The sequence below is a fragment of the Photinus pyralis genome, unplaced genomic scaffold (assembly GCF_008802855.1).
Source record: "Photinus pyralis isolate 1611_PpyrPB1 unplaced genomic scaffold, Ppyr1.3 Ppyr1.4_LG1, whole genome shotgun sequence".
NCBI lineage: Eukaryota > Metazoa > Arthropoda > Insecta > Coleoptera > Lampyridae > Photinus > Photinus pyralis.
The window spans coordinates 36,271,370-36,292,774 of record NW_022170249.1 but is presented as its reverse complement, the minus strand read 5'-3'; the positions used below and the strand labels follow the sequence as shown (position 1 = coordinate 36,292,774).

General features: G+C 34.9%; 3 protein-coding genes across 8 annotated transcripts; 2 read left to right on the top strand and 1 right to left on the bottom strand.

Annotated features, from left to right (window-relative positions):
* The first annotated feature begins 1,796 nt into the window (after positions 1-1,796).
* On the top strand, positions 1,797-3,538 carry LOC116160194. The gene is made up of 2 exons (XM_031473336.1): positions 1,797-2,076; positions 2,139-3,538. The coding sequence occupies exons 1-2, from the start codon at positions 1,797-1,799 to the stop codon at positions 3,536-3,538; spliced, it is 1,680 nt and encodes a 559-aa protein (XP_031329196.1).
* Positions 3,539-13,698: 10,160 nt separating this feature from the next.
* Positions 13,699-15,794, top strand: LOC116160236 (putative nuclease HARBI1). Of its 2 annotated transcripts, XM_031473385.1 has the most exons (6): positions 13,699-14,072; positions 14,123-14,543; positions 14,591-14,738; positions 14,940-15,093; positions 15,157-15,423; positions 15,470-15,794. In XM_031473385.1, the coding sequence occupies exons 2-6, from the start codon at positions 14,425-14,427 to the stop codon at positions 15,553-15,555; spliced, it is 774 nt and encodes a 257-aa protein (XP_031329245.1). In that variant the 5' UTR covers positions 13,699-14,072; positions 14,123-14,424; the 3' UTR covers positions 15,556-15,794. The 2 variants fall into 2 exon arrangements, with proteins under 2 accessions (XP_031329245.1, XP_031329246.1); XM_031473386.1 differs by having other exon boundaries at positions 13,701-14,543; positions 14,946-15,093; positions 15,470-15,793.
* Positions 15,674-18,345, bottom strand: LOC116160237. Of its 5 annotated transcripts, XR_004143166.1 has the most exons (7): positions 17,794-18,345; positions 17,244-17,420; positions 17,047-17,197; positions 16,781-16,867; positions 16,650-16,733; positions 15,849-16,287; positions 15,674-15,803 (listed from the first exon to the last, which is right to left on the bottom strand). XR_004143166.1 is itself a non-coding variant. In XM_031473387.1 (5 exons), exons 1-5 carry the CDS (start codon positions 17,418-17,420, stop codon positions 16,133-16,135), a joined length of 654 nt encoding a protein of 217 aa, XP_031329247.1. In that variant the 5' UTR covers positions 17,421-18,345; the 3' UTR covers positions 15,814-16,132. The 5 variants fall into 5 exon arrangements, 3 of the variants coding, with proteins under 3 accessions (XP_031329247.1, XP_031329248.1, XP_031329249.1); XR_004143167.1 differs by having other exon boundaries at positions 16,796-16,867; positions 17,244-18,345; XM_031473387.1 differs by lacking the exon at positions 15,674-15,803 and having other exon boundaries at positions 15,814-16,287; positions 17,244-18,345.
* Positions 18,346-21,405: the final 3,060 nt, after the last annotated feature.

The following is a 21,405-nucleotide window of genomic DNA, read 5'->3' as shown; positions in this document are numbered from 1 at the left end:
GGCGTTATATTAATATAGAATAAACTGCAAATATTGTAAACTATTTTATATACCTTAGCGTTAGTTAAGTACGACACCAAACTTCAAGGGGTCGTTCTTTGAGTGATTTTACGACCAAATGTTTATATAAACACAAGTCAGTAGTTCACTTTTTTGTCAAAAGTATGAGTTATGGTGTCTCCGATGACGCCACTGGACATAAATAATTTTGCTACATTACTCCCTTTCTACCACAAATACTGCCAAATGATTGAGTTTTTCGAAAAAAGTTTGACACCGGTATCTTGTAAACGAACATCGCACCAATGTTATATAAATTTTTCGCTTTAAATCACTCAAAGAACCAACCCTTGAAATTTGATCACACACTTAACTAACGCCTTGTATATACAAAATAGTTTAAAATATTTAATATTATAATTATAATATACGTATAACCAAGTATTCGATTGTATAATGCTCTTGAATTCTTTCCCATTTACTGATCAATAACCTTTATTTCGTTCTATGAAATTATTTTTTGTCAAGAACGTTTTTATAACGTATACATATTGCATGGCTTTAGTAAAAAAGAAAAAGAAGTTTCCTGTAATTTATAAAAAGCTCGATAAAATAAATTTTTTGAAATATGAAGAACTATTAAACAAAAAAAATTCTAAAAACTAAACCAAATATGTACATTACTTAAACATTTTCCAAAAACAAAAAAAAAATATTATCAAAGACAGCACAAGGGGAACAAAAAAGGCAGAAAAATTTAACGAGCTTTTTCAGATTCAAAAACCAAAAATATTAAGATTTAAATTAAATTAAATTTGTAATAAATCTTGTACGGATGAATCTTTATCTACTTCTTCGTTGCGTCTTGGCCCCCTGAATTTTCGGCCCCCATCTCGGTCCCCTGAGACAGCCAAGAACGCAGATATTGCCCTTTTGATTTGTAAATATGTTACGTCAGGAAACTTTCTATGAACAACCACTGTAGGGTACGGTGGGCTAAGAGTACGCGTCGGTTAAGAGTACGAATCAAAATTTAATAACCTATAATTAGTTTATATTACCGGCTAGTACAACCAATATTTGCTTTGTGATAACGTCTATCCCGGGTAAAAATATTAGTTTTATATTGTGAAAACGGTAGCTGCTGTGGTAAGTTTATTATTCCTTAGTGTTTTGATGTAATTTTTGTTACTTTTTATTTGAAAGAAATTGATATTTACAGTAAAATAACAGTTTCTTCCATTTCTTAGGTTATGTTGCTATTTCAATAGGTATACATGTTGTGGCCAATCATAGCGCGTTGATTAACGCGGGAGTTTCAAATAATTAAATTATTTTTGCATGCCATGTCGGCTAAGAGTCCGCACCAGTGCGCATCCAAAGAGTGCGCAGTTTGAGAATGCGTACTCTTGGACGACTAGTAATTTATACGTATTTCTTTCTAGTTTTAAATGGGTAAATACAAAAGGAAAAGTGAAAGAAAACTAGTTTTCACCGAAAATATTCTACAATCTATTAGAGAGAGGATTGCCAACGGAGAAAGTAAGCGGCATATCGCAGAGACCTTGGGAATACCGGAGTCAACTCTCCGAAAACGACTAAAATGTGGGACAGTTCCTAAATCCCTTGGCAGATTTACTGCAGTATTTAGCGCAGAACAGGAAAAAGAACTGGCTAACCACATCCGCAAATTAGATTCTATGTTTTATGGCATTTCACAAAAACAATTACAATTTGCTGCATATGTGTATGCTGAAAGAAAACAACTTCATCACCGTTTTAACAAAAGTAAAAAAATGGCAGGAAAAGACTGGATTATAGACTTCAAGAAGCGTCACGGACTTACACTTAGGCAACCTGAAAAAACTAGTCTTGCCAGGGCGGCGGGTTTTAACAAAGTGCAAGTCGGGAGATTTTTTGACAATCTTAAAAGTTTAATTACAACCCATAAATTTGAACGAGCTCAAATTTATAACATGGATGAAACCGGGCTTCTCACGGTTCCGAATAAAATGCCTAAAGTACTAACTAGCAAAGGGAAGAAATCTGTTGGAAAAATTGTTTCCGCGGAAAGAGGTGGGTGAACTATTTCTTTTAAAGTCAATAATATTACCATTAAAAACTTTTTTTTATTGCAGGTACTTTAGTTACAGCTGTGTGCTGTGTCAGTGCAGCAGGTCATTATATACCTCCCGCATTAATCTTTCCAAGAAAAAGAGAGAAACAAGAACTGCTTGATGGCGCTCCTGCAGGATCGATATTGATGGTATCAGATTCCGGCTTTATTAATACCGATTTATTCCTAAAGTGGCTTAAGCACTTCAAATCATCTGCCAAAGCTTCACTAGAATCAAATCATGTTTTGCTAACTCTCGATAATCATAGTTCACATATAAGCTTGGAAGCAATTTTGTTCTGCAGAGAAAACGGGATACATCTACTGAGCCTTCCGCCGCATAGCAGCCATAAGCTGCAGCCTTTGGATGTTTGCTTTTTTCAGCCACTGAAAACTAGCTACAGTGTTGAAGTTGACAAATGGCATGTCAATCATCCAGGAAGACCCATTACGATTTACCAGGTGTCGTCATTATTTGGCGCTGCATATAATCGAATTGCCAACTTAGAAAAAGCACATAAAGCATTTTCATGTACTGGCATTTACCCCTTCAACCCTGAGGTATTTTCTGAAGAGGACTTCATGGGAGCAACAGTAACCGAACGTCCAATCAATGAGACCTTGAATGAAGTAGTGGATCCTAATGATGCAGTGTCACCTGCAGTTTCATCAGCAATATCACCAGATAAACAGATAAATATTATTGAAAATGTTTCCATATCATTTGAAGATTCAGAAATAAGAAATATGTTGCTTAGTGCAAAACCAAATTATCCTGTTGTTTTAGCATCTGCTAACAATCCGGATATTGCTATTTCCTGTCAAGAAAATACTGAACTTAATACAAATGGTGAAATAGAACCTGACAGTGTAGTTCATGCAGAAGATGGAAACGAAAACAAAGGTGGTAATGATGAAAATAGTTGTAGAGCAATAGAGATTGAAAAAGCAGTTGAGGAAGATCAGATAGAAAAAATTATTCCAATCCCAAAATGCAATAGAGAAAAGAAAGCAAGTAAAGGAAAAAAATCAGAGATATTAACTAGCACACCATATAAAGAAGAGGTCGAAAACTGCAACGAAAAACGAGTTGCCAGAAAGATTCCCAAAACAACAAAAAGGAAAATTTTGTGCGAAGAAACTGAAAATAAGAACAAGCCGAAAAATACAAAGACTGCAAAGAATAATAAAGAAAACCCAAAAAGTAACTCATCAAAAAGCAAAAGTCAAAAAAAGAACAATGAGAATTCCACAAACAAAAACCAAGTTGAGGAAGATGCTGGAATTTGTCCAGGCTGTGGCGATACCTATTCTGACCCACCTGAATTAGATCTGATTCAGTGTACCCTTTGTTTAGAATGGTGGCACGAAGTTTGTACAGCGTATACAACTGGTGAATTTCAGTGCGATGTGTGTTTATAAGCATGCGTACTCTTAACAGGCTGGTGTGCGCACTCTTTGACCAACAAGTGGTCTAAGAGTGCGAATTTGCATCATTTTTTTAAATTATTTCTTGATAAGAATTTATAGATTTTAGTTGACTTTTCCTTTGTTTATTTGTAAGCCAAAACTGTAAATAATATTTTTACAAAATTTTTTTGACTTTTTATACCCTACTAATTAATTTATAATTATTTGAGCAAAAAATGCGCACTCTTACCCCCTGTTACCCTAACAGGAAAAACAAGTTTTTGCACTCCTTCGTTCTAAATCGTGTTTTCCCAATAAAACACGAACGTCGGGAACTTCAATTTTACAATTGACTATCTACTTTCGCGCACTAGTGCTTGAAAATTCAACGAAATTATCTATTTAGTGCGGATCATAAACTAATAAGTAATGCAATGGAAAAGTAAAAAAGAAAATATAAATACACTTTACATAATTCCCCGTGTTATAAGGGCAAAAATAAATCAAAAATTTCGTTTATAAAATCCTATAAAATCACCTCAAGTAACGTGCTGCCATCTATTATAAATTTTGTTCAGCTTGTTAAAAACCACGGCGCGGCGCCGACGACGAAGCAAAGTTCTAACTTATTAACCTAACCTTAGTTATTGCTTCTAATGAACCTGTATTTCTTTGTATAAATCTTGTAATTAAAAAGGAAAAGGTTAGGCAGTAAATGATTTAATAAACAAAATAACGAGTAAGTATAACTATCATAATTTAATTATTATTATAAACATTTACAGTTATTGTGCAGTTAGTGCAAGACCCAATCGAAACACCAGAAACTCCAAGTGTACTTTCATTTCTAACTATATTACTCAAACCCTGATTATGAACTTCGTCGGAACGATGCACTTGGGAATTATCGGATGGTCCTGCCACAGAAGTTAATGTTTGTGCGGTCTGTATCTTGTTTTGGATAGACTCTTCAACATAACCTTCTGCGACTGCGGAAGATTTCCATCCACCATGTCTTTTAACAGACAAAAAATCCGCACCTTTGTTAGCCAACAAAGTAGCACTGCTTCTACGAAAGCAGTGACCTGTATATTCCTGTGGATCTTGCAAATTCAAATATTTGGCAATTTGGGATGGGACTTTCCCGATGGTATTTAATCCAACGGGTGAGTTTATACATTTGCCATTACGAAATGTTAAAAACAAACGATCGTTGGCAGTTTTTATCAAGGATCTGACTTTCACGTATTGTTTAACAATCTCGAGCCATTCAGTCTTTATTACCACAAACTCTCTTTTAAAACCAGTTTTTGTTTCAGGTACGGAAACCACTATTATGTCATCTTAACATTGATGTGATGTATTAACATTTTGCACAGTTCCTCTCTGCGACATGGTCCGGAAATACCCATAATTAATACTACCTGTGGGAATGCCCTTTAAAATGTATAATTTAATAAATAGTGATTCATTACCTTCATTAGTAAATAAGTTGAATCAGGCGCATCTTTTAGGAATTTTAAAATGTGATCTTCATCAAGGATTTTCGATTTCTTTGGCGTATGACGTTCTGTAGCTCGTTTCAGAAATGCTATTAGGTTCGCATATTTGGATATGTCGACGTTATGTTTAATGTAAAGACACGATTTTACCATACTGTATATTGACCACAACGACTTTTTGTGGTCACTTATATTTTTAAAATAGGCCAATACACAGTTTTCCGTGTAATTTTTGATATTATTACCTTTACACCATTCAATGAAAGCATTGTAAGTTTTTCATACCTCGGTGCCGATTTTACAGGTAGTAAGCTACTAACTGCTGCATTGGCAATTGCAAGAACCTCTGGCGGTGTGCAATTAATAAAATTCTCTTCATCAGACGACATTTTTGCGTGAAACTACACAGAAAGTTTAACCAAACTAGAAATTTTGAATAAAAATTGACAATTCAAATTTCTAGATTTCTACTTTAATCGGCGTAGAGGACTTGATTTTTTCAAAAGTATTATAATGTCGCAAAAATTTCGCGAAAAGTATTTGAATTTATATAAATTCGATTTAACTAATCCGTGCAAAAAATAGAATACATGTTACGTGCGTGAACAGTATTTGATAGATTCGCGCGAAATGCGTCGCTCGCTCGCGCCGCCAAACTTCGCGCTCATCTGCAAAATAACTGTTCCCGCACTAACAATGTAAATAACTATTTCAGTATAAGCATAGTGTCATTACACTATGGTATAAGTATATCGTCTTTTTTGCTTTGTCTAAATACTTACTATTTACTGCGTCAAATAGTTTCCGATCCTTAAATGATTTTTTCTTTTGCTTGCCCTCTCCAGAATAAAGCATGGAAACTTCTTTTTTCATCATCAGTTTCATCTGTGTGTTTACCGCCTTTGTATATGTATCGCCACCACAGAAATGCAGAGCTTGTACCTGAAACATGAATTGTTACTGAATTTTTTTAAAATGTGAAGTCATCAACTAACAACCCATTCGGAGTAGGCTTTGCTGATACAGTTATTTGTACATTTCATACGTAATGGAAATCACAAGCATATACTCGGTAGAAGTTATTACTTGATTGTTCCCTATATAGGGGGTTCGGTAGGTACAGTGCGATCAATATTGAGTTGCTGCGCCGCTTCAATAAATTATGACGTTAGTAATTATTTGCCGCAACAGGCCAGGTGCACCAATACTAAAAATAACCTTAAAGTAAACTTTTGACGTTTAACCATATTTAACCTAAATCAACGATTTAACCACCTTGTAAGTTTCCAAATTATGTGGAACTACACGAATAACGAATTACTACAAAAATTGAAACGATTTTATTTCTTTTACAACTCGTTAATATCGAAGTAATTGGGTAAATTACATGCACACTATAACAACTGTTCGAAGTGCTCGCCACCATTATACGCTCTGATAGTCTGACGTCACGTTACGAAAATTTGACAGACTGAATCTAAACAAATTTATTCCTCGTGTATTGTAAACGGTGTTTAAAATTCGTGAACGATTATACTTCATTTCGAGCTAATTAATGTTTCAAAAGTAAGTATTTGCAATTAGTGCTATTGAAAGATGATAATGTGACAAAATTACAATATACGTTCATTGTATATTTAATGAAACATTAACGTTGTATCTTTACCTTTGAGGTTATGTCATAGCTAAAAAGAATAATTTTGTCAACATTTAGACAATAAGACCAGGGCCTCGATGCTCGAGTCGTTGGCATAAATTCGAATACGCAAATTGTAGCTATCTAATTAGTAATTGCATTGGGCTTCGCACTCACTCAGTGCTAAAAGATAGGCGCATTTACATGCCAACGACTTCCACAGTAGGGGCCCAGCCTTTACATCTTATTACTGGACGGAAACCGAACATATATGAATTTTCAATTTTTAGTGGCTACAAAGCATGTGCTATCGTTATCAAGTATTGCAGCATTTTTTAAAGACGATAGTGCTCAGTTGAGAAGAGGAGAGAACTCCTATGAAAGTGGACACATACTGAAAATGCACTTTAACCCTGACGTGCACCCAAGCATTTTAAAGGGGAAAGTTAAAGCCAGTATGAAAAAACGAAATTATGCGGTTGAGGTTAGTTTATTTGTTTATTTTTACTTTATAAAAATGTTGATTTTGTAGATATTAATGGATTTAGACGATGGCATTGTACAAGCATCCTGTACATGTCCTCGAGGACAAGCAATCTGCCACCACATGGCTGCATTAGCCATACATGGACATCACAACATAAGCATTACAGATAAAATCTGTGCATGGAATGCCCCAAAAACTAATTTGGAGTCCATCACAAGGTTACAGGATGTTGTGACTAAATCGGTGCAAAGAGTGACCAGAAGGGATGTTACTGCTGACGAAATCGATAAGTTCAAAGCACAGTTGGGATTTGGGAATGCTGTGGGATATGTGTGGTTATTGAGGCCGGAGCCTTCGGAAGATGCTCACATAATTCCCAGTATTGAAAACATTCTGTTATCAGAAGACTATTTGCAAGCTGCAGAAAAAACTTTGTTTCTGCAAGAAAAAGTTAGAGTTGATGATTATACCATCGAAAAGGTCGCCAAACTTACCGTTGGACAAAGCAGCAACGAAAGGTGGTTAATATGCAGGAAACATCGATTAACCAGCAGCAAATTTGGAGCAATCATATCAGCATGTAAACGAAATCGCTATCCAAAATCACTGTTTACGAACTTATCAGAAGGCTATGACTTAAGTGGTGTGCAAGCAGTGCAGTGGGGCCGTGAAAATGAACCAATTGCAATTATGTTTTTTGAATCGGTTACAGAATTAACAGTGGAACCCACAGGTTTATGGATGCACGAATGTGGGTATTTAGGCAGTAGTCCTGATGGATTGGTTAGCGAAAGATGTATTATTGAAGTGAAATGTCCTTTCAAATATAGAAATATATCTTTAAAAGATATTTTAAGTCAGGAAAAAGGATATATAATAAGTTATATCAATAATGAGGTTGTAATTAATCGTAATCATGCATATTACCACCAAATTCAAGGTACCTTGCACATTACTAATCGTGACATGTGTTACTTAGTAATTTGGACGCCAATGGAACAGGAAATTGTTCGAATTTGTCATGATGATAGTTGGGCAGAAAATATAAATATTATTCAAACATTTTATTTTTCAAAATATCTTCCGTATATTATGTAAATATTTAATGTAAATATAAAATGTATAAATGTTTGTTATTATATGATACAATCTAGTACTTCTATACTAATGAAATAATCACACTACACTATGGTTACAAACTTATTCTGTATAAAATTGCTCCACCTCCTTAATTAATGGATATTGTAGATTGGTAAGTGCTGCAACTACTTGAAATATGGCATCTGCATGTGGAAGTAATGTTTGTGGTATAAAAGATAAAATATTGTACACTTTCATACGCCTTATTGCTCGCTCCACATGGATTCTTGCACGGGCAATCCGTTCAGTTTGTCTAACTTGCTCACTTGTGAACTGGGGCGTGGTTAAAAATGGTGGGATATTCATATGAACCCCCTCTGGCAGAATGTCTTTTATTAAGAATCCCTTATCTGCTAGGATTAAGTCCCCTGGTTCTAATTGCTGTAATATACCACAATCGAGCACAATTTTTTTTATCACTGACAGACCCTCCATATAAATTTGACACATACGTGATGACCCCATTTGGAGCTACGCCAACTAACCCCTTCCACGTATTTTTATGTTTATAAGAGCTATATGTCCCTTTTTGTAATGACATGCTTTTACGTGATGTGGAAGTATATATTTCAGTACAATCTAAGATTATTTTGCAATTAGTAAAAGAGCTAAAACAATTTGGGCTACAAAGTTGATTTTTTTCGAAGCCGGCATGTAAGTGCTGTTGCGTAATGTTTCAAACGGCAGCTTCTATACCTGTTCGGAATTCGGCAATGGTGTGTAAACGATTTCGAATACGTTGCCATCTCGTAAATTTGCATGCAATAATTTAGACGGCTTTGCAAGTCTGGACGATGAGTTCTTGTAACACGGTTACTTTAAAGGATAGAAGTACAATTTTCTCCAGGCAATAGCGTCACATGTTCCGTATGAGATGCCCGTTAGTGGGACAAATTGTCGCAGCTGCTTTTTCCGACTTTGCTCAAGACGAGCAAGAACATCTTTTACAACCTCCTTATTAGCAATCACTAAGCGGCCAGGTGACTTCCCAGAAGCAAGACTTCCTGTATGTTATACCGCTCAAGTAGACGATGAGCATTTCGGCGTATATTGTTGTAATCCTCATCATGGTTGACAATCGTTTATCGAAACTCCTGTATACACAAACGTATCGAGTACTCCCAAACTCCACTTTCGTCTTTAGTCCCATTACGGAAACAGGACAGCAAACGCATCTTATTCTCTTCTAAAGTAAAATGCTTGTCGGAGTAAACCTATTGCCTATTACACGCTACAACTAAAAAAACGTTTGTTTGTAATTTACAAGTAATTTACCCACCTTGTAAATATTCGAAAGAAACTGGTAGTCTTGAAAAAAGCCGTTTTGAAAGGGACGAAAGTATTCGAATAAGAATCACAAATCATGGTTTTGGTTTGTAAAATTATAGGTTATGTTTTGTATTGGTACACATATACCTGGTTGCGGCAAATGATTACTAATGTGATATTTTATAAGAGCGGCGCAGCATATGATTATTGATCTCCCTGTATATAAAAAGTTTATAGAAGTAAAGGTGTCTGTTAGAACGTACAATTACTATTATCTATTTCCAATGCATCACACGTTTTGATATTTTTATTGGTTAAATGTCTCCTACAATACACTAGTCTCTTTAGAAGTTTTATCTGTTATATACGTGTTGCTTAAAAACCCAAAAAATCGTTTAAAATGTTGAAAAAATTATGCAAACAAATCAAAATCATTGATTAATTTCTGACGAAGTTAAAATGGCACACACTATCATTCAAATAATGTTAAAAAATAAAAACTATTGACTTACACATTGCGTCTGTATTTGGAATTGATTTACTATTGTTTATAGTGGCTGAAATTCCACCCATAAATAAAAATATGAAAAAAGCTAGTATCTCAAAATTATCATATTTATCGGTTCTAAATCAGCCTTAACACTTACCAGCGCGTTCATATTTTCCTCAGATTCAGATACCATATTATTAAGAGCGATCAATTCTTCATCATTTGCAGCCGGCATACTTTTTATTTATTTATTTATTTATTTATTTAGCATCAGCTGCTTTGGCTATTAGCTATTATTTAATAAGTGTTTTCTGTAGTAATTATAGTTTCCTTAAAATACCAGTTCTACTTAGAAGTAACAGTAATCTATTGACAGCATCAGTTGTATCTTCAAATATACTTTTTAGGTTATTAGGTAGATTTAGCTCTCTTCTCAGCCTTTCGGTCTGGCGGCACTCAATCAATATATGATACATCGACACATTCACTCCGCATCGCACGCACTCATTTACTCCTACCTTCCCTAGAAGATGGAGATGGGTAAGTTAGTATGGCCTATTCTTGCCCTCGTTAGCGCTGTAGATTGTCGCCTTGTAAGTAATCTAGGTTTCCATGGCTTAATGGACGGTTTAATGTGCCTCAGTTGAGTATTTTCAGAATGCCATTTCGTTTGCCACAAGTCATTGATATTAATCTTTATCCTATATTTAAAATCTTCAGATAGAACGGGTATCATATCTACATTTGTTAAGTTGCTTCCGTTTCGTGCGAATTCGTCGGCCTCTTCATAAATATGTTTCTGTGGGATCACAGTAAACAGTACCTCCATTCCTGGGAGTGGTATCAGCAATTCTGTCTAACTGCAACTTAATATCTTGAATGTCACGTCTTAGCTGATTGACATCATACTGGAGCGTGTTACATTTTTGCAGGAGAACTTTTTGGAATGCTAAAACGGTAGAAGAAATATGTAAGTAATTGGTTCTTCGGCCTAAAGTTCAATACATACGTGTAAGAGATGTCATATCAACACCACTCTGAGCCGAACGAGTTGATGACGGCATAGCTTGTTGAGAAGCCGTGACATCTAAAAATGCCAGTACAATTTCTGGTTAAACTACACTGCAAAATCTTAAACGGAATTATTACCCACCAATGTGTGATGCTTTCCGTTTTTCAACAGCAAGTGCGGGTGCAGTTTGTAAGTTTTTCTCAAAATGATTAGGGCCTGTGTAATCTACAAAATTTGTTTTTAAAAAAATTTACTGAAAGTTACTAGAAGTTACTTCTTCATCTGATGAATGTAATACACTACCCTCCTCTTCATAACCGCTCATGTCCTCTTCACCTTCCGTTGATTCAATATTAGATTGAGTTAAACCCTTTTCACAATAATATTTTGCATCCTTCAAAGTCGCCAGATTTGGTTTTTGTACTGTAGCACTATATTCTTTATATATATATATATATATATATATATATATATATATATAATAGCTGAGTCGAACAATTATGAGGCCATTTATAAAGTTCGTTCGCGGTCTCCCAACAAGAAGGCACATAATCAATTTCTTCCTTATTCTTGTTTTTATTCTTCCAAATTACCACGTCCCACATGCTAAGAAGAAATGTGTGTTTCATTTACGATGAATACAAAATTTACATGCATGAGTTATTGAATCCGCAATATAGTTTGAATCGAGGTTTGAATATATAACATACGTATATTATACTTTAATTCTTAAGATTAAGTACGTTATTAAGGATATGAAAATAGGTCGGTATTTAATTTTAGACGAAATTTGGAATCATCAATTATTACTTGTATGTAACATTGCTAATGCCACATAGTATCGCTTATTGATTTCCTGGATCACAACCATTTTAGCAACGATTTCGTTTTCTATAATACGTGATTCTGTAGGGCCTATTTTCTTGAACGTATATACCCCAACCGCAGACGAATTAAATGGTGAAGTAAAAAAACTGCCAGTTTGTTCAGATACATAACCAAGAATTTGATTTCCATTGATGAATGTTATTTTTAAAATGCTTCCATTGCGGATTATGACGAATCCGTCCTTACTATTTACAGAAGATGCACAAAAATTGGAGAGTTTGATTTCAGTTTTTAAAGGAACTTTATTACTTTCATAGAACAAGGACGTATGTTCCGATAATCTGCGAACTACTTGAGCCAAGTGCTTGTTTGGTGTTCGTATCATTTTGACCATTCTTCCCAAATAACTTTCAAAAGCGAAGCAACTGATTTCATCCAAAGACGACTGAAAATAATCGACGTCATCAGGAATATGTAAAAGACTGTGCACATTGTACGATATCGTTAATTTTCCATAAAGTACCTACACCAAAATCTACATCTTGAGCAGAAACGTTCTTTGATAACAGAATTCGAAAGGCACAATGAAATAGCAGGAAATGATGATACAGTTTAGATTCTAAAACATCTTTCAGAACAATGGGGCCCACATATAACATAAATATTCTTAACTCGGTCGCTTTCCAGTGGTCAAGCTCGTTCAAACAAAACAAAAATTCACGTATGTGCAGTAAATATTCCGAGACTTTATTTTTTGTACGCCAGGGTAGTTTGCATTTACCAGAAACTTTAAACCAAAAACGCAGTATTTTGTTCATGATTCCAATGCAGCAAAGGTGCATGTAGTCCAACGGAAATACATGCACCATATTTAAATCTTTTATCCGTGTTAGGGGACTAATACCAGTATGATGCATTTTCTGTTTCTGGTTTCGAAAGCTCTGATTAAGTTCGATGTTGAGAACTTGTTGAACTATATAGGTACCATACGGTGTTGAACGTTTTTCCCCTTTTGCATACATCTTTCACAACCGTATGTGCCAGCATGACCAGTTATCGCTTTCACATATGCTCTGGCTGGGGCATCACACGGAATGCAAAAGAGATCTATTTTATACAGTATTCCATTTAGTGACAACCCATCAGCGAGTAACGTTGTTAGTTCCACTACAAAATTGTCTATGAAGCTACTCAAATTTGGTTTGGAATGCCCACAAAAAACTGCAACTGCAAACGGGTGAACATTGAAGTTCGGGAGGTGTAATTTTCCAAGAATAGGCCAGAATTGCATGTTGGAACTTTTGCTGACAGGCACACCATCAATATTAAACATAAGTCTCAGAGTATTATTTTCAATTTTAGATTTTACGACATCATTCGATAAAAAAGGAAATAATCCAGAAGCTATACCGAGATACACAAACTGTCCGTCCTTCCCTGTGATACTACCAATTTCTTTTATATTTGTATATCTAACGGTCTGCAAAATGGTTCTTGCGTCGACAGGTAAATTTAAATTGAAGTGTTCGTTGAGTGCTTTCAAAAGTGAATTAATTTGAACATGAGGAACTTGAAATTTGCGGGCGTATTGCTTTAAAAAAGTTAAAAAGTTATCGGAAGCACTATTTGTGTTAATGGATGCATCATTTTGTTGTATGTTAATTGCATTTATACGGCCAAGTTCGTTTTTCCCTGCTGATCCTTCTTTTATCACTTCGTCAGAATTGTACATTTCATCACACTCATTTATGAATTCCAAGAAATTATCTTTATACTGATCCATACGTTCTATTTCATTTTCAAGTATACATTCGCGATTGACATTCGGCCTTATGCAGTATGCACATTTGACTTAAGTCAAGGTTGAAATTATGACATAAAAACGACATTTGACAGCAATTTCAATATTTGGTATGCAGTATGACACACATTTCAATTTATTGAAAGTAGACGTTTCAATAAATTGAAATCACACCAAGTGACCTTGTAGATTACAAGAATCTATATGCACTAATGCAAAAATTGAAATAATTTTCAAGTCAAGGTTGAAATCAAATCAATTTTTCAAACGTATTGAAAAATCTAGCACGTTATACATACTTGAAATGAGTAAAAAGTGTGGTTAAACATTAAAAATGGACTTAAATTTTTTGGTAGAAATATTAGAAGAGGATAGGAACAGGTAGCAACACTTTCTGTAGAGTGTTCTTACTATTTTTCTGTAATTAATAGGCGAAATGTTAATCTACATCGTAGACATCTAAGAGACACTAGTGACCCTTTATCTCTGCCAGAGGAACATTTTAGGGGCATATTTAGAGTTTCGAGAGAACTAGCACATTGGGTGCTCACACAACTCCTACCTCACATGAGAGATTGTGCACGTAACACATCCATTCCAAAGGGGTTAAGGGTAAACAAATCATTTGTGTTTGTTTATCACAAGGTTTGTTAAATTTTAGTTCTTTACTACTTTGCATTTTTTGAGCCAAGGCTCTTATCAAAAAGGTATTGGTCAAGATTATTTGACGAATATGCATCAAAGTTCTGTGAGCAGATGCATCACAGAAGTAACAGATGTTATGGTAGAAGTATTGGGTTATACCATACAATTTCCAGAAGGAGAAGCTGAAAAAAATCAGGAAAAGCAATTGTATGATTTATATTGATAAATTTCCTTATTTTTACAATTGTTTTTAGGTTTATTGGCATAGGTGGATTTCCTGGTATAATAGGGTGCATTGATGGCACCCAAATAGCCATAGTAGCACCAAAAACAGAACACCCAGAAATGCCAGGGGTTATTTTTTATTGCAGAAAGCAATATTATAGTTTAAATGTGCAGATAGTGAGTAAACATTTTGATTATAATGCTGGTTATTAATTAGTGTTATACTGTTATAGTATATATTCTTAATCTTTTATTTTAATATAAAAAAAATTTTGGAAATAATCATTGTTTATAGAGTTATTTAATGCACTAGGTTCTGATAATACAAATATTTAGAATTTTTTTAATATCACATAGGGACCATATGAACTTTTTAAGTTGCAGATTTGTAATGCACAGCTAAAAATAACTAATATCAATGCCAGATTCCCTGGATCCGTACATGATTCGGCGATATGGCAAACATCATTAGTGAGAAGGCATTTGGTAAATAATTATGTTGGAAATAGAAACCAAACGACTTATTTATTGGGTAAGGGGCAGTTTTATTACAATTATTAGTTAAAGAGTTGGCCAGTTAATTCAATATTTATAGGAGATTCAGGTTACCCACTGGAACCATGGCTACTCACTCCAATAGCAAATCCATTAACCGATGCAGAAAGACAATTCAACCGTCGCCATATTAATATTAGAAATACTGTGGAGAGGACTATTGGTGTATTAAAACAACGCTTTCGATGCTGCCTTAAACACAGGACATTGCATTATTCTCCCGAACGCGCTGCACACATTATTTATTCGGCTGCCATATTGCACAATCTTTGCATTACTCGAAATGAATATCTTGATGACATTAATGGTAAATTTTTGTTTACTTTTGTAATCAGTAAACCATTCTTTCTTAGGTAACGGTAATGGAGAAGAGTTTAATGACTGTCATGATGCAGGCAACATTGATAACAATATTGATGGTGTAGGTGTAGATCTGTAGATCATGCCGAAAGAAACTTTTTACGTTATGGCCGTAATATGAGGAACAGAGTGGTGGATAATTACTGCATATAGCTATAATAAACCATTGAATAATAAACATTTATTATGTAGATGTACTTAAAACTAGAGTAAATAGGTTTAAAATCGCATCATGCAGAGCATGCAAACTTTTTTGAATAGCGAGTAAACTATTTTTTAGTTTTGTTGAGCCGCTTTTCAATGTGGTGTATAAATCAGTGGATTTTCCTAAAAACAATCTGATAAAACAGTAAATACACAAATTGTCATTACTCAAATGTCTGTATCTCTTTCCTACAGAAAGTTTAATGGGACACGTCTTTGTCTTCTTTGGTTTTGTAAATCCCAATTCTACAACCTTTGGATGCCCATATATTAAAATTTTTGTTAAAACGGATAACAATTGTAGTTCAAGTTCATCCAGAATTTCTAAGATAGGAACTCCACCTCCTGTGCGCTCTTGTTCCAAATAGTTTCTCCTAGCTTTTGCTTTCACTTTTGATTCCCAAACAGTAAAAACCTATTTTACATCATATAAGTGATTTTAAGCACACACCTCAGGTATATACCCTTTTCCAATTTTCAACAGAGCGTTGCAATTTTTTTTTCCCATTCAGTTCTTCACATAATGCTTTAAAAGCATTTTCTTCATTGTCGTATTTATATTTCTTCATTTCGTACTGTTGTGGTGTAGTTTTTGTTTTTTTTATTGCTATAAAAGAAAACTAAACCAATTTGTATATATATACATACATATAATCAACAATACACAAAAAACTAACACATACATTTTCAATAAAAAAAAGTAAAAAAACAAAACATTTCGGAAGCTACATTGTACAGTTACACAGTAACATTAATTCTACTGTTCTTCATATTCCTCGTCCGTTGTTCCACCCAACACAAAAGCTATATTATTAATTGCATCTGCAACTGACTGAATCGCAAGTGCTATATTCTGCAACCCTCTGTTTGTAGATACAACATGTTCATTGAGCAATACTGCAAACGTGAATGTGTAATTGATGCAACGTTCAATTAACAGAAGAAATAGATAAATCTAGAAATACCTACCTTGAGTTGTTTTACGTTTTTTTTTTGAGGCTGTTTCTACCTCCTCGAATTCTTCCTCAACAACCTCACATGCATTCGGATTCACTAAAATTTACAAGCCTTGTTATATACAAGTATCCACCTATACTTACTCAGCAACTCATTACCGTCAGGTGGATTTATTTCGACCGACTCATCTTGAGGGCCCTCTTCGGGTTCTTGTGTATCTATCGCATCAACTATAACAATAAAGACACCTCTAATAAAGTGAATTGAACAAACTTTCAAAAAAATATAGTAATAATATTAATTGTAAAATAATTGTAATATCAACTAGGATAGCCTTTATCTTTTTTTTAGGGTCAACTTTGATAGAAATTGTCTATTGATGTTAAGATTTCAAATAATTGAAACTCACCAACAGGTGGCATTCCCATTTCCTGAACCCCAGAAATTCCAGAGCAGGATATAAACAATCCGGTGACTTCTGCACATCTATTTTCAGTTGGGTTGAGCTGGTTTGAAGCTCGGATTTTTGATTTGATGTGAGATTTCATCTCAATAAAGGCCTAAAAAATATGTATAATAGCATTTATCTTTAATTATAAACACCACCTTTTTCCATCCATCTGACGATTTCTCAACTCCTAAAGTATTAACTGCAGCACTGATGGCTTCCCATGCTTCCTTTTTTTCACCTGGAGTTCCCTTTCCCCACCTCAAGCATTTGCTTTCAGCAAACATGTCCACAAGCAGTTTATACTGCTCAGGCGTTGCCTTTTTTGGCGGCATCTAAATTAAAAATTAACATCTAGTACTTATCGATACATACATATCAATTAGGCTGAATCCACATCATTCACGATTTCACAGATCTGTTGCGACTGTGACCAATAAAAGAACAAAGTTGTGGTTGTGAACTTTTAAATGATTATATTGATCACAGTTACAACGGACCCGAGAAATTATATCATGTGGATTCAGTTTTAGGATTGTAATTTGTCCATTAATAGCCTCCTATAAACATACATACATCATTGAAATTTAAAGTTTTAAATTCAATGCATGCGTACAAGAAATGCAGCACATACATATCAACACAAGGACACATCCAGTAAAAGCTGTTTAATCATTACTTTTATGATCAAATAGTTATCATACTTACCTTCTTTATTTAATAAAAATCACAAAGAAAATAAATATATTTGCACTGTGCACACACAACATTCAAGAAAGATTAAAAGGTTATGTTTAATATTTAAAGACCAGAGATTCTATTCTAACAAATATGAAGTTGGTAAATTTAATACAATGCCATGTTGCCAAATGACACATTGACTTTTATTTCAATCAATCTATGATTTCAATATTTTCAAATCAAGTGCCCATACAGAATACGAAATTTTTTCAACATTGAAATATCCAAAATAATATTCTTGAAATGATTTCAATGTTGACATCAAATCAATGATTTTACTGCATAGGAGTGATTATTTGAACCCTTGTTTGAATCCAATTCTGAGTGAAACTCAGTTCCTGTCCGTTCCGTCAACAATTGACGATGAAGATGCCAGATTTACATAATCTTCGCGAGCCATTTTCTTTTTAAATCTATACTTAGCGCAATAAGACATGATTTTTCTCAAAAAAAGAAGAAATGTCGGTGAAGACTTGCATGTGTAGGGATATTCACATTATTGGGTACCAAACATAGCAGTTAAAATAAGCAGGTACTTGGATTTGCAAAAGTTTTACCTTTGAATCAGATCAATTAGAGGTTTATCTTTAAATTATTATTGCAATATACAGGGTGTCCCAAAAATATAACTTTTCATTTCAAAACGATTTCATAAATAATAAAGTTGACATTGCGCTTGCGCAAAACTATTTTGAAAACGTCGTTAGTTTTACTTGTATTCGTAGTGTTTATACATATGAAGTTTCATTTATATATCTTCATAAATAAAAAAATTAGCATTGCGCATGCGGTAAACCAAATTTGTGACACTGCGCATGCGTAAAACCACATAATATGGGTGCGCATGGAATCCTTGCACCAAGCCCTTTTAAATATACGAGTACATACATTTCTTAAATTATATTATAAATGAACCCAATATCGGTTTTTCACTTTCAGGAAAATACGCTAAAAATTAGTTGGCATATATTTTCACGTGGTGCTTGGTGGCGCTGTATCTGCTTATACTCACGTTTTTCAGGAAAACATTATATTTACTGATTAAAACACTTTCAATTATTTACTCACAATTTTTTGACGACTGCTACTCGTTAATTAATTTTGGCAGCAGCAGAAAACCTACATGTGAAATTGGTCTAAAAAGCAGAAACAGATATAGAGAATTAAGGTACGGTTTCGCTGGAGCCGTCGACAGAAGCACTGCATCTCGATATTTATTATGGACGCGGTTTCCTTGGCCCGTTTAAAATAGTGCAAGAAAACCATGCTAACGGCGGCCGTCGACGGTGCCAGCAAAACCGTACCTTTAAAAAGATAAAATTGTATCTAACTTTTTCAAAAACCTTGAGATTTAACCTATGATATAAGAACATAACGTTTTTGTTTTTCAGGCACCCTGTACATTACGAAAGTAAATGTAGAATGTATTAATAAATTTTTGTTCACCCCAGATAAAACGTTTGGAAACCAAATACTTTAGCCACAACGTTTGGTGTCGAATAACGGAAATAATACTGAATCATTTTATTGAGAAGTAACGAATAAATATAGTGAGCCCGTAAAGTTTGGAATGAATTCGATAAATAAATTTTTATACAAAAACTTCTATCTTATTTTTTAAAAGCTTACTTTTTTACTATTCTATAGATGCATCTATCAATCAACGTGACAGAAGCAATAAAATGGCTCAAATTATAAAACCTGATTGAAATATGACAATTGATGATTTCGTATCACTCCAGACTGTTGCTTGGGAAAATGTCTAAACCGCCTCGCAGCCGTACAAATTTTCATCGCTACAAGTGGTACTTCATACCCTCGTTCATACCCAACGTCTAAACAGTACAACTTAACCTATATGCAATTCAAATTACTGGTGAATGAGAAGCTTTGATTAATTTAATAAATTACGATGTAAGTAATTGTGACTGTTATGCAATAAATTATTACCTATTTTGTATATTTTAGTTATTTCTAAATGGCGACAAAAAAACAGCGGACCATCAATTTTAGTGAGAAGGAGGTGCGTCTTTTAACGGACATTTGTTTGAAGTATAGCAGTATACTGGAGAATAAAAAAACGGACGCTGTGACATGGAAAGAGAAAAACACTACTTGGGAGCAAATAACGGCGGAATTTAATTCTCAAAATGAAAGTTCTAATCATCGAGACACGAAAAATTTAAGGTTAAAGTATGACTGCCTTAAGAGGGAAATAAAAGCAAAAAAGGCCAAAAACAAACTTGATAATTTATAAAACCGGCGGTGGAAAGCCAGAAGGTACTCCTTACACAGATTACGAGGAAAAAATATTAGACGTGATCACATTAAGTGTAGAAGGGCTACCGTGCCGACATGACAGCGATAATGCATTAATTATAGATAATGGCATAGATATGGTAGAAACGTTACCTTTTACAGGCTCCGTTAACTTAGCACCACCATTTCAAATTTTTGACTAAAGACAGATTGCGCTAGAATCTCTATGGCTAGCGCCAGCTAGCGCCACTTTGAGTTCAGCTAGCGCCATTATAGATTTTGCAGAAAAGCCCTTGATTTTCGGGGGGTGCTATGTTAACGCTAGCACCACCATTGCGTCCGATCATTTCCAAAAGCAAGCGCTGTGTTCGTCAGACCTAGCGCCAGCTAGCGCCACAAATTTTAGAGCTAGCGCCACCCCCCAATAGTGAGGGGAGCAATTTTTCCTAGCACCACCATTTTGTCTTTTCATGTAAAATTTTGACGTTTTGTGTTCTGCTGACCTAGCGCCAGCTAGCGCCACTTTTAGTTCAGCTAGCGCCATTATAGATTTTGCAAAAAAGCCCTTGACTTTCGGGGGGTGCTAAGTTAACGCTAGCACCACCATTGCGTCCGATCACTTCCAAAAGCAAGCGCTGTGTTCGTCAGACCTAGCGCCAGCTAGCGCCACAATTTTTAGAGCTAGCGCCACCCCCCAATAGTGCAGGGGGCAATTTTTCCTAGCACCACCATTTTGTTTTTTCGGGTAAAATTTTGACGTTTTGTGTTTTGCTGACCTAGCGCCACAAATTTTAGAGCTGTCATCACCCTCCAATGGTGTGGGGGGAGGGGGCACCACCATTTTGTCTTTTCGGGTAAAAATTTGATGTTTTCTGTTCTGTAGACCTAGCGCTCAAGTTATCCTAGCGCAATTATAAATTTTGCAAAAAGCCTTTAACTTTTGGGGGTGGTTTATTAGCCTCTAACACCACCATTGTGTTCGATGACTACCAAAAGCAAGCGCTGCGCTGTGTTCTTTAAACGTAGCGCAGAGCTGGCGCCCAATCCCCAACATTGTGGGGTTCTTTTTTTTATAATACCACCGGTTTGTTTTTTCGTGTACAATTTTGCTATTTTGTGTTTTGCTGACATCTCCCAGATAGAGTCAAAATCTTAAGAGTAGGCGCCACACCCAAGAAGTCTGGGACAGTTTTTCCTAGCTTTATGACTTGGCACCACTGAAATATTTTGGATTAATTTTCTAGTAAAACGAGTGGTGTGGTAGCTGAATCTGCGGCAAGTATTAAAATAAGGAAATACAGTTCAATTATTATAGAACAG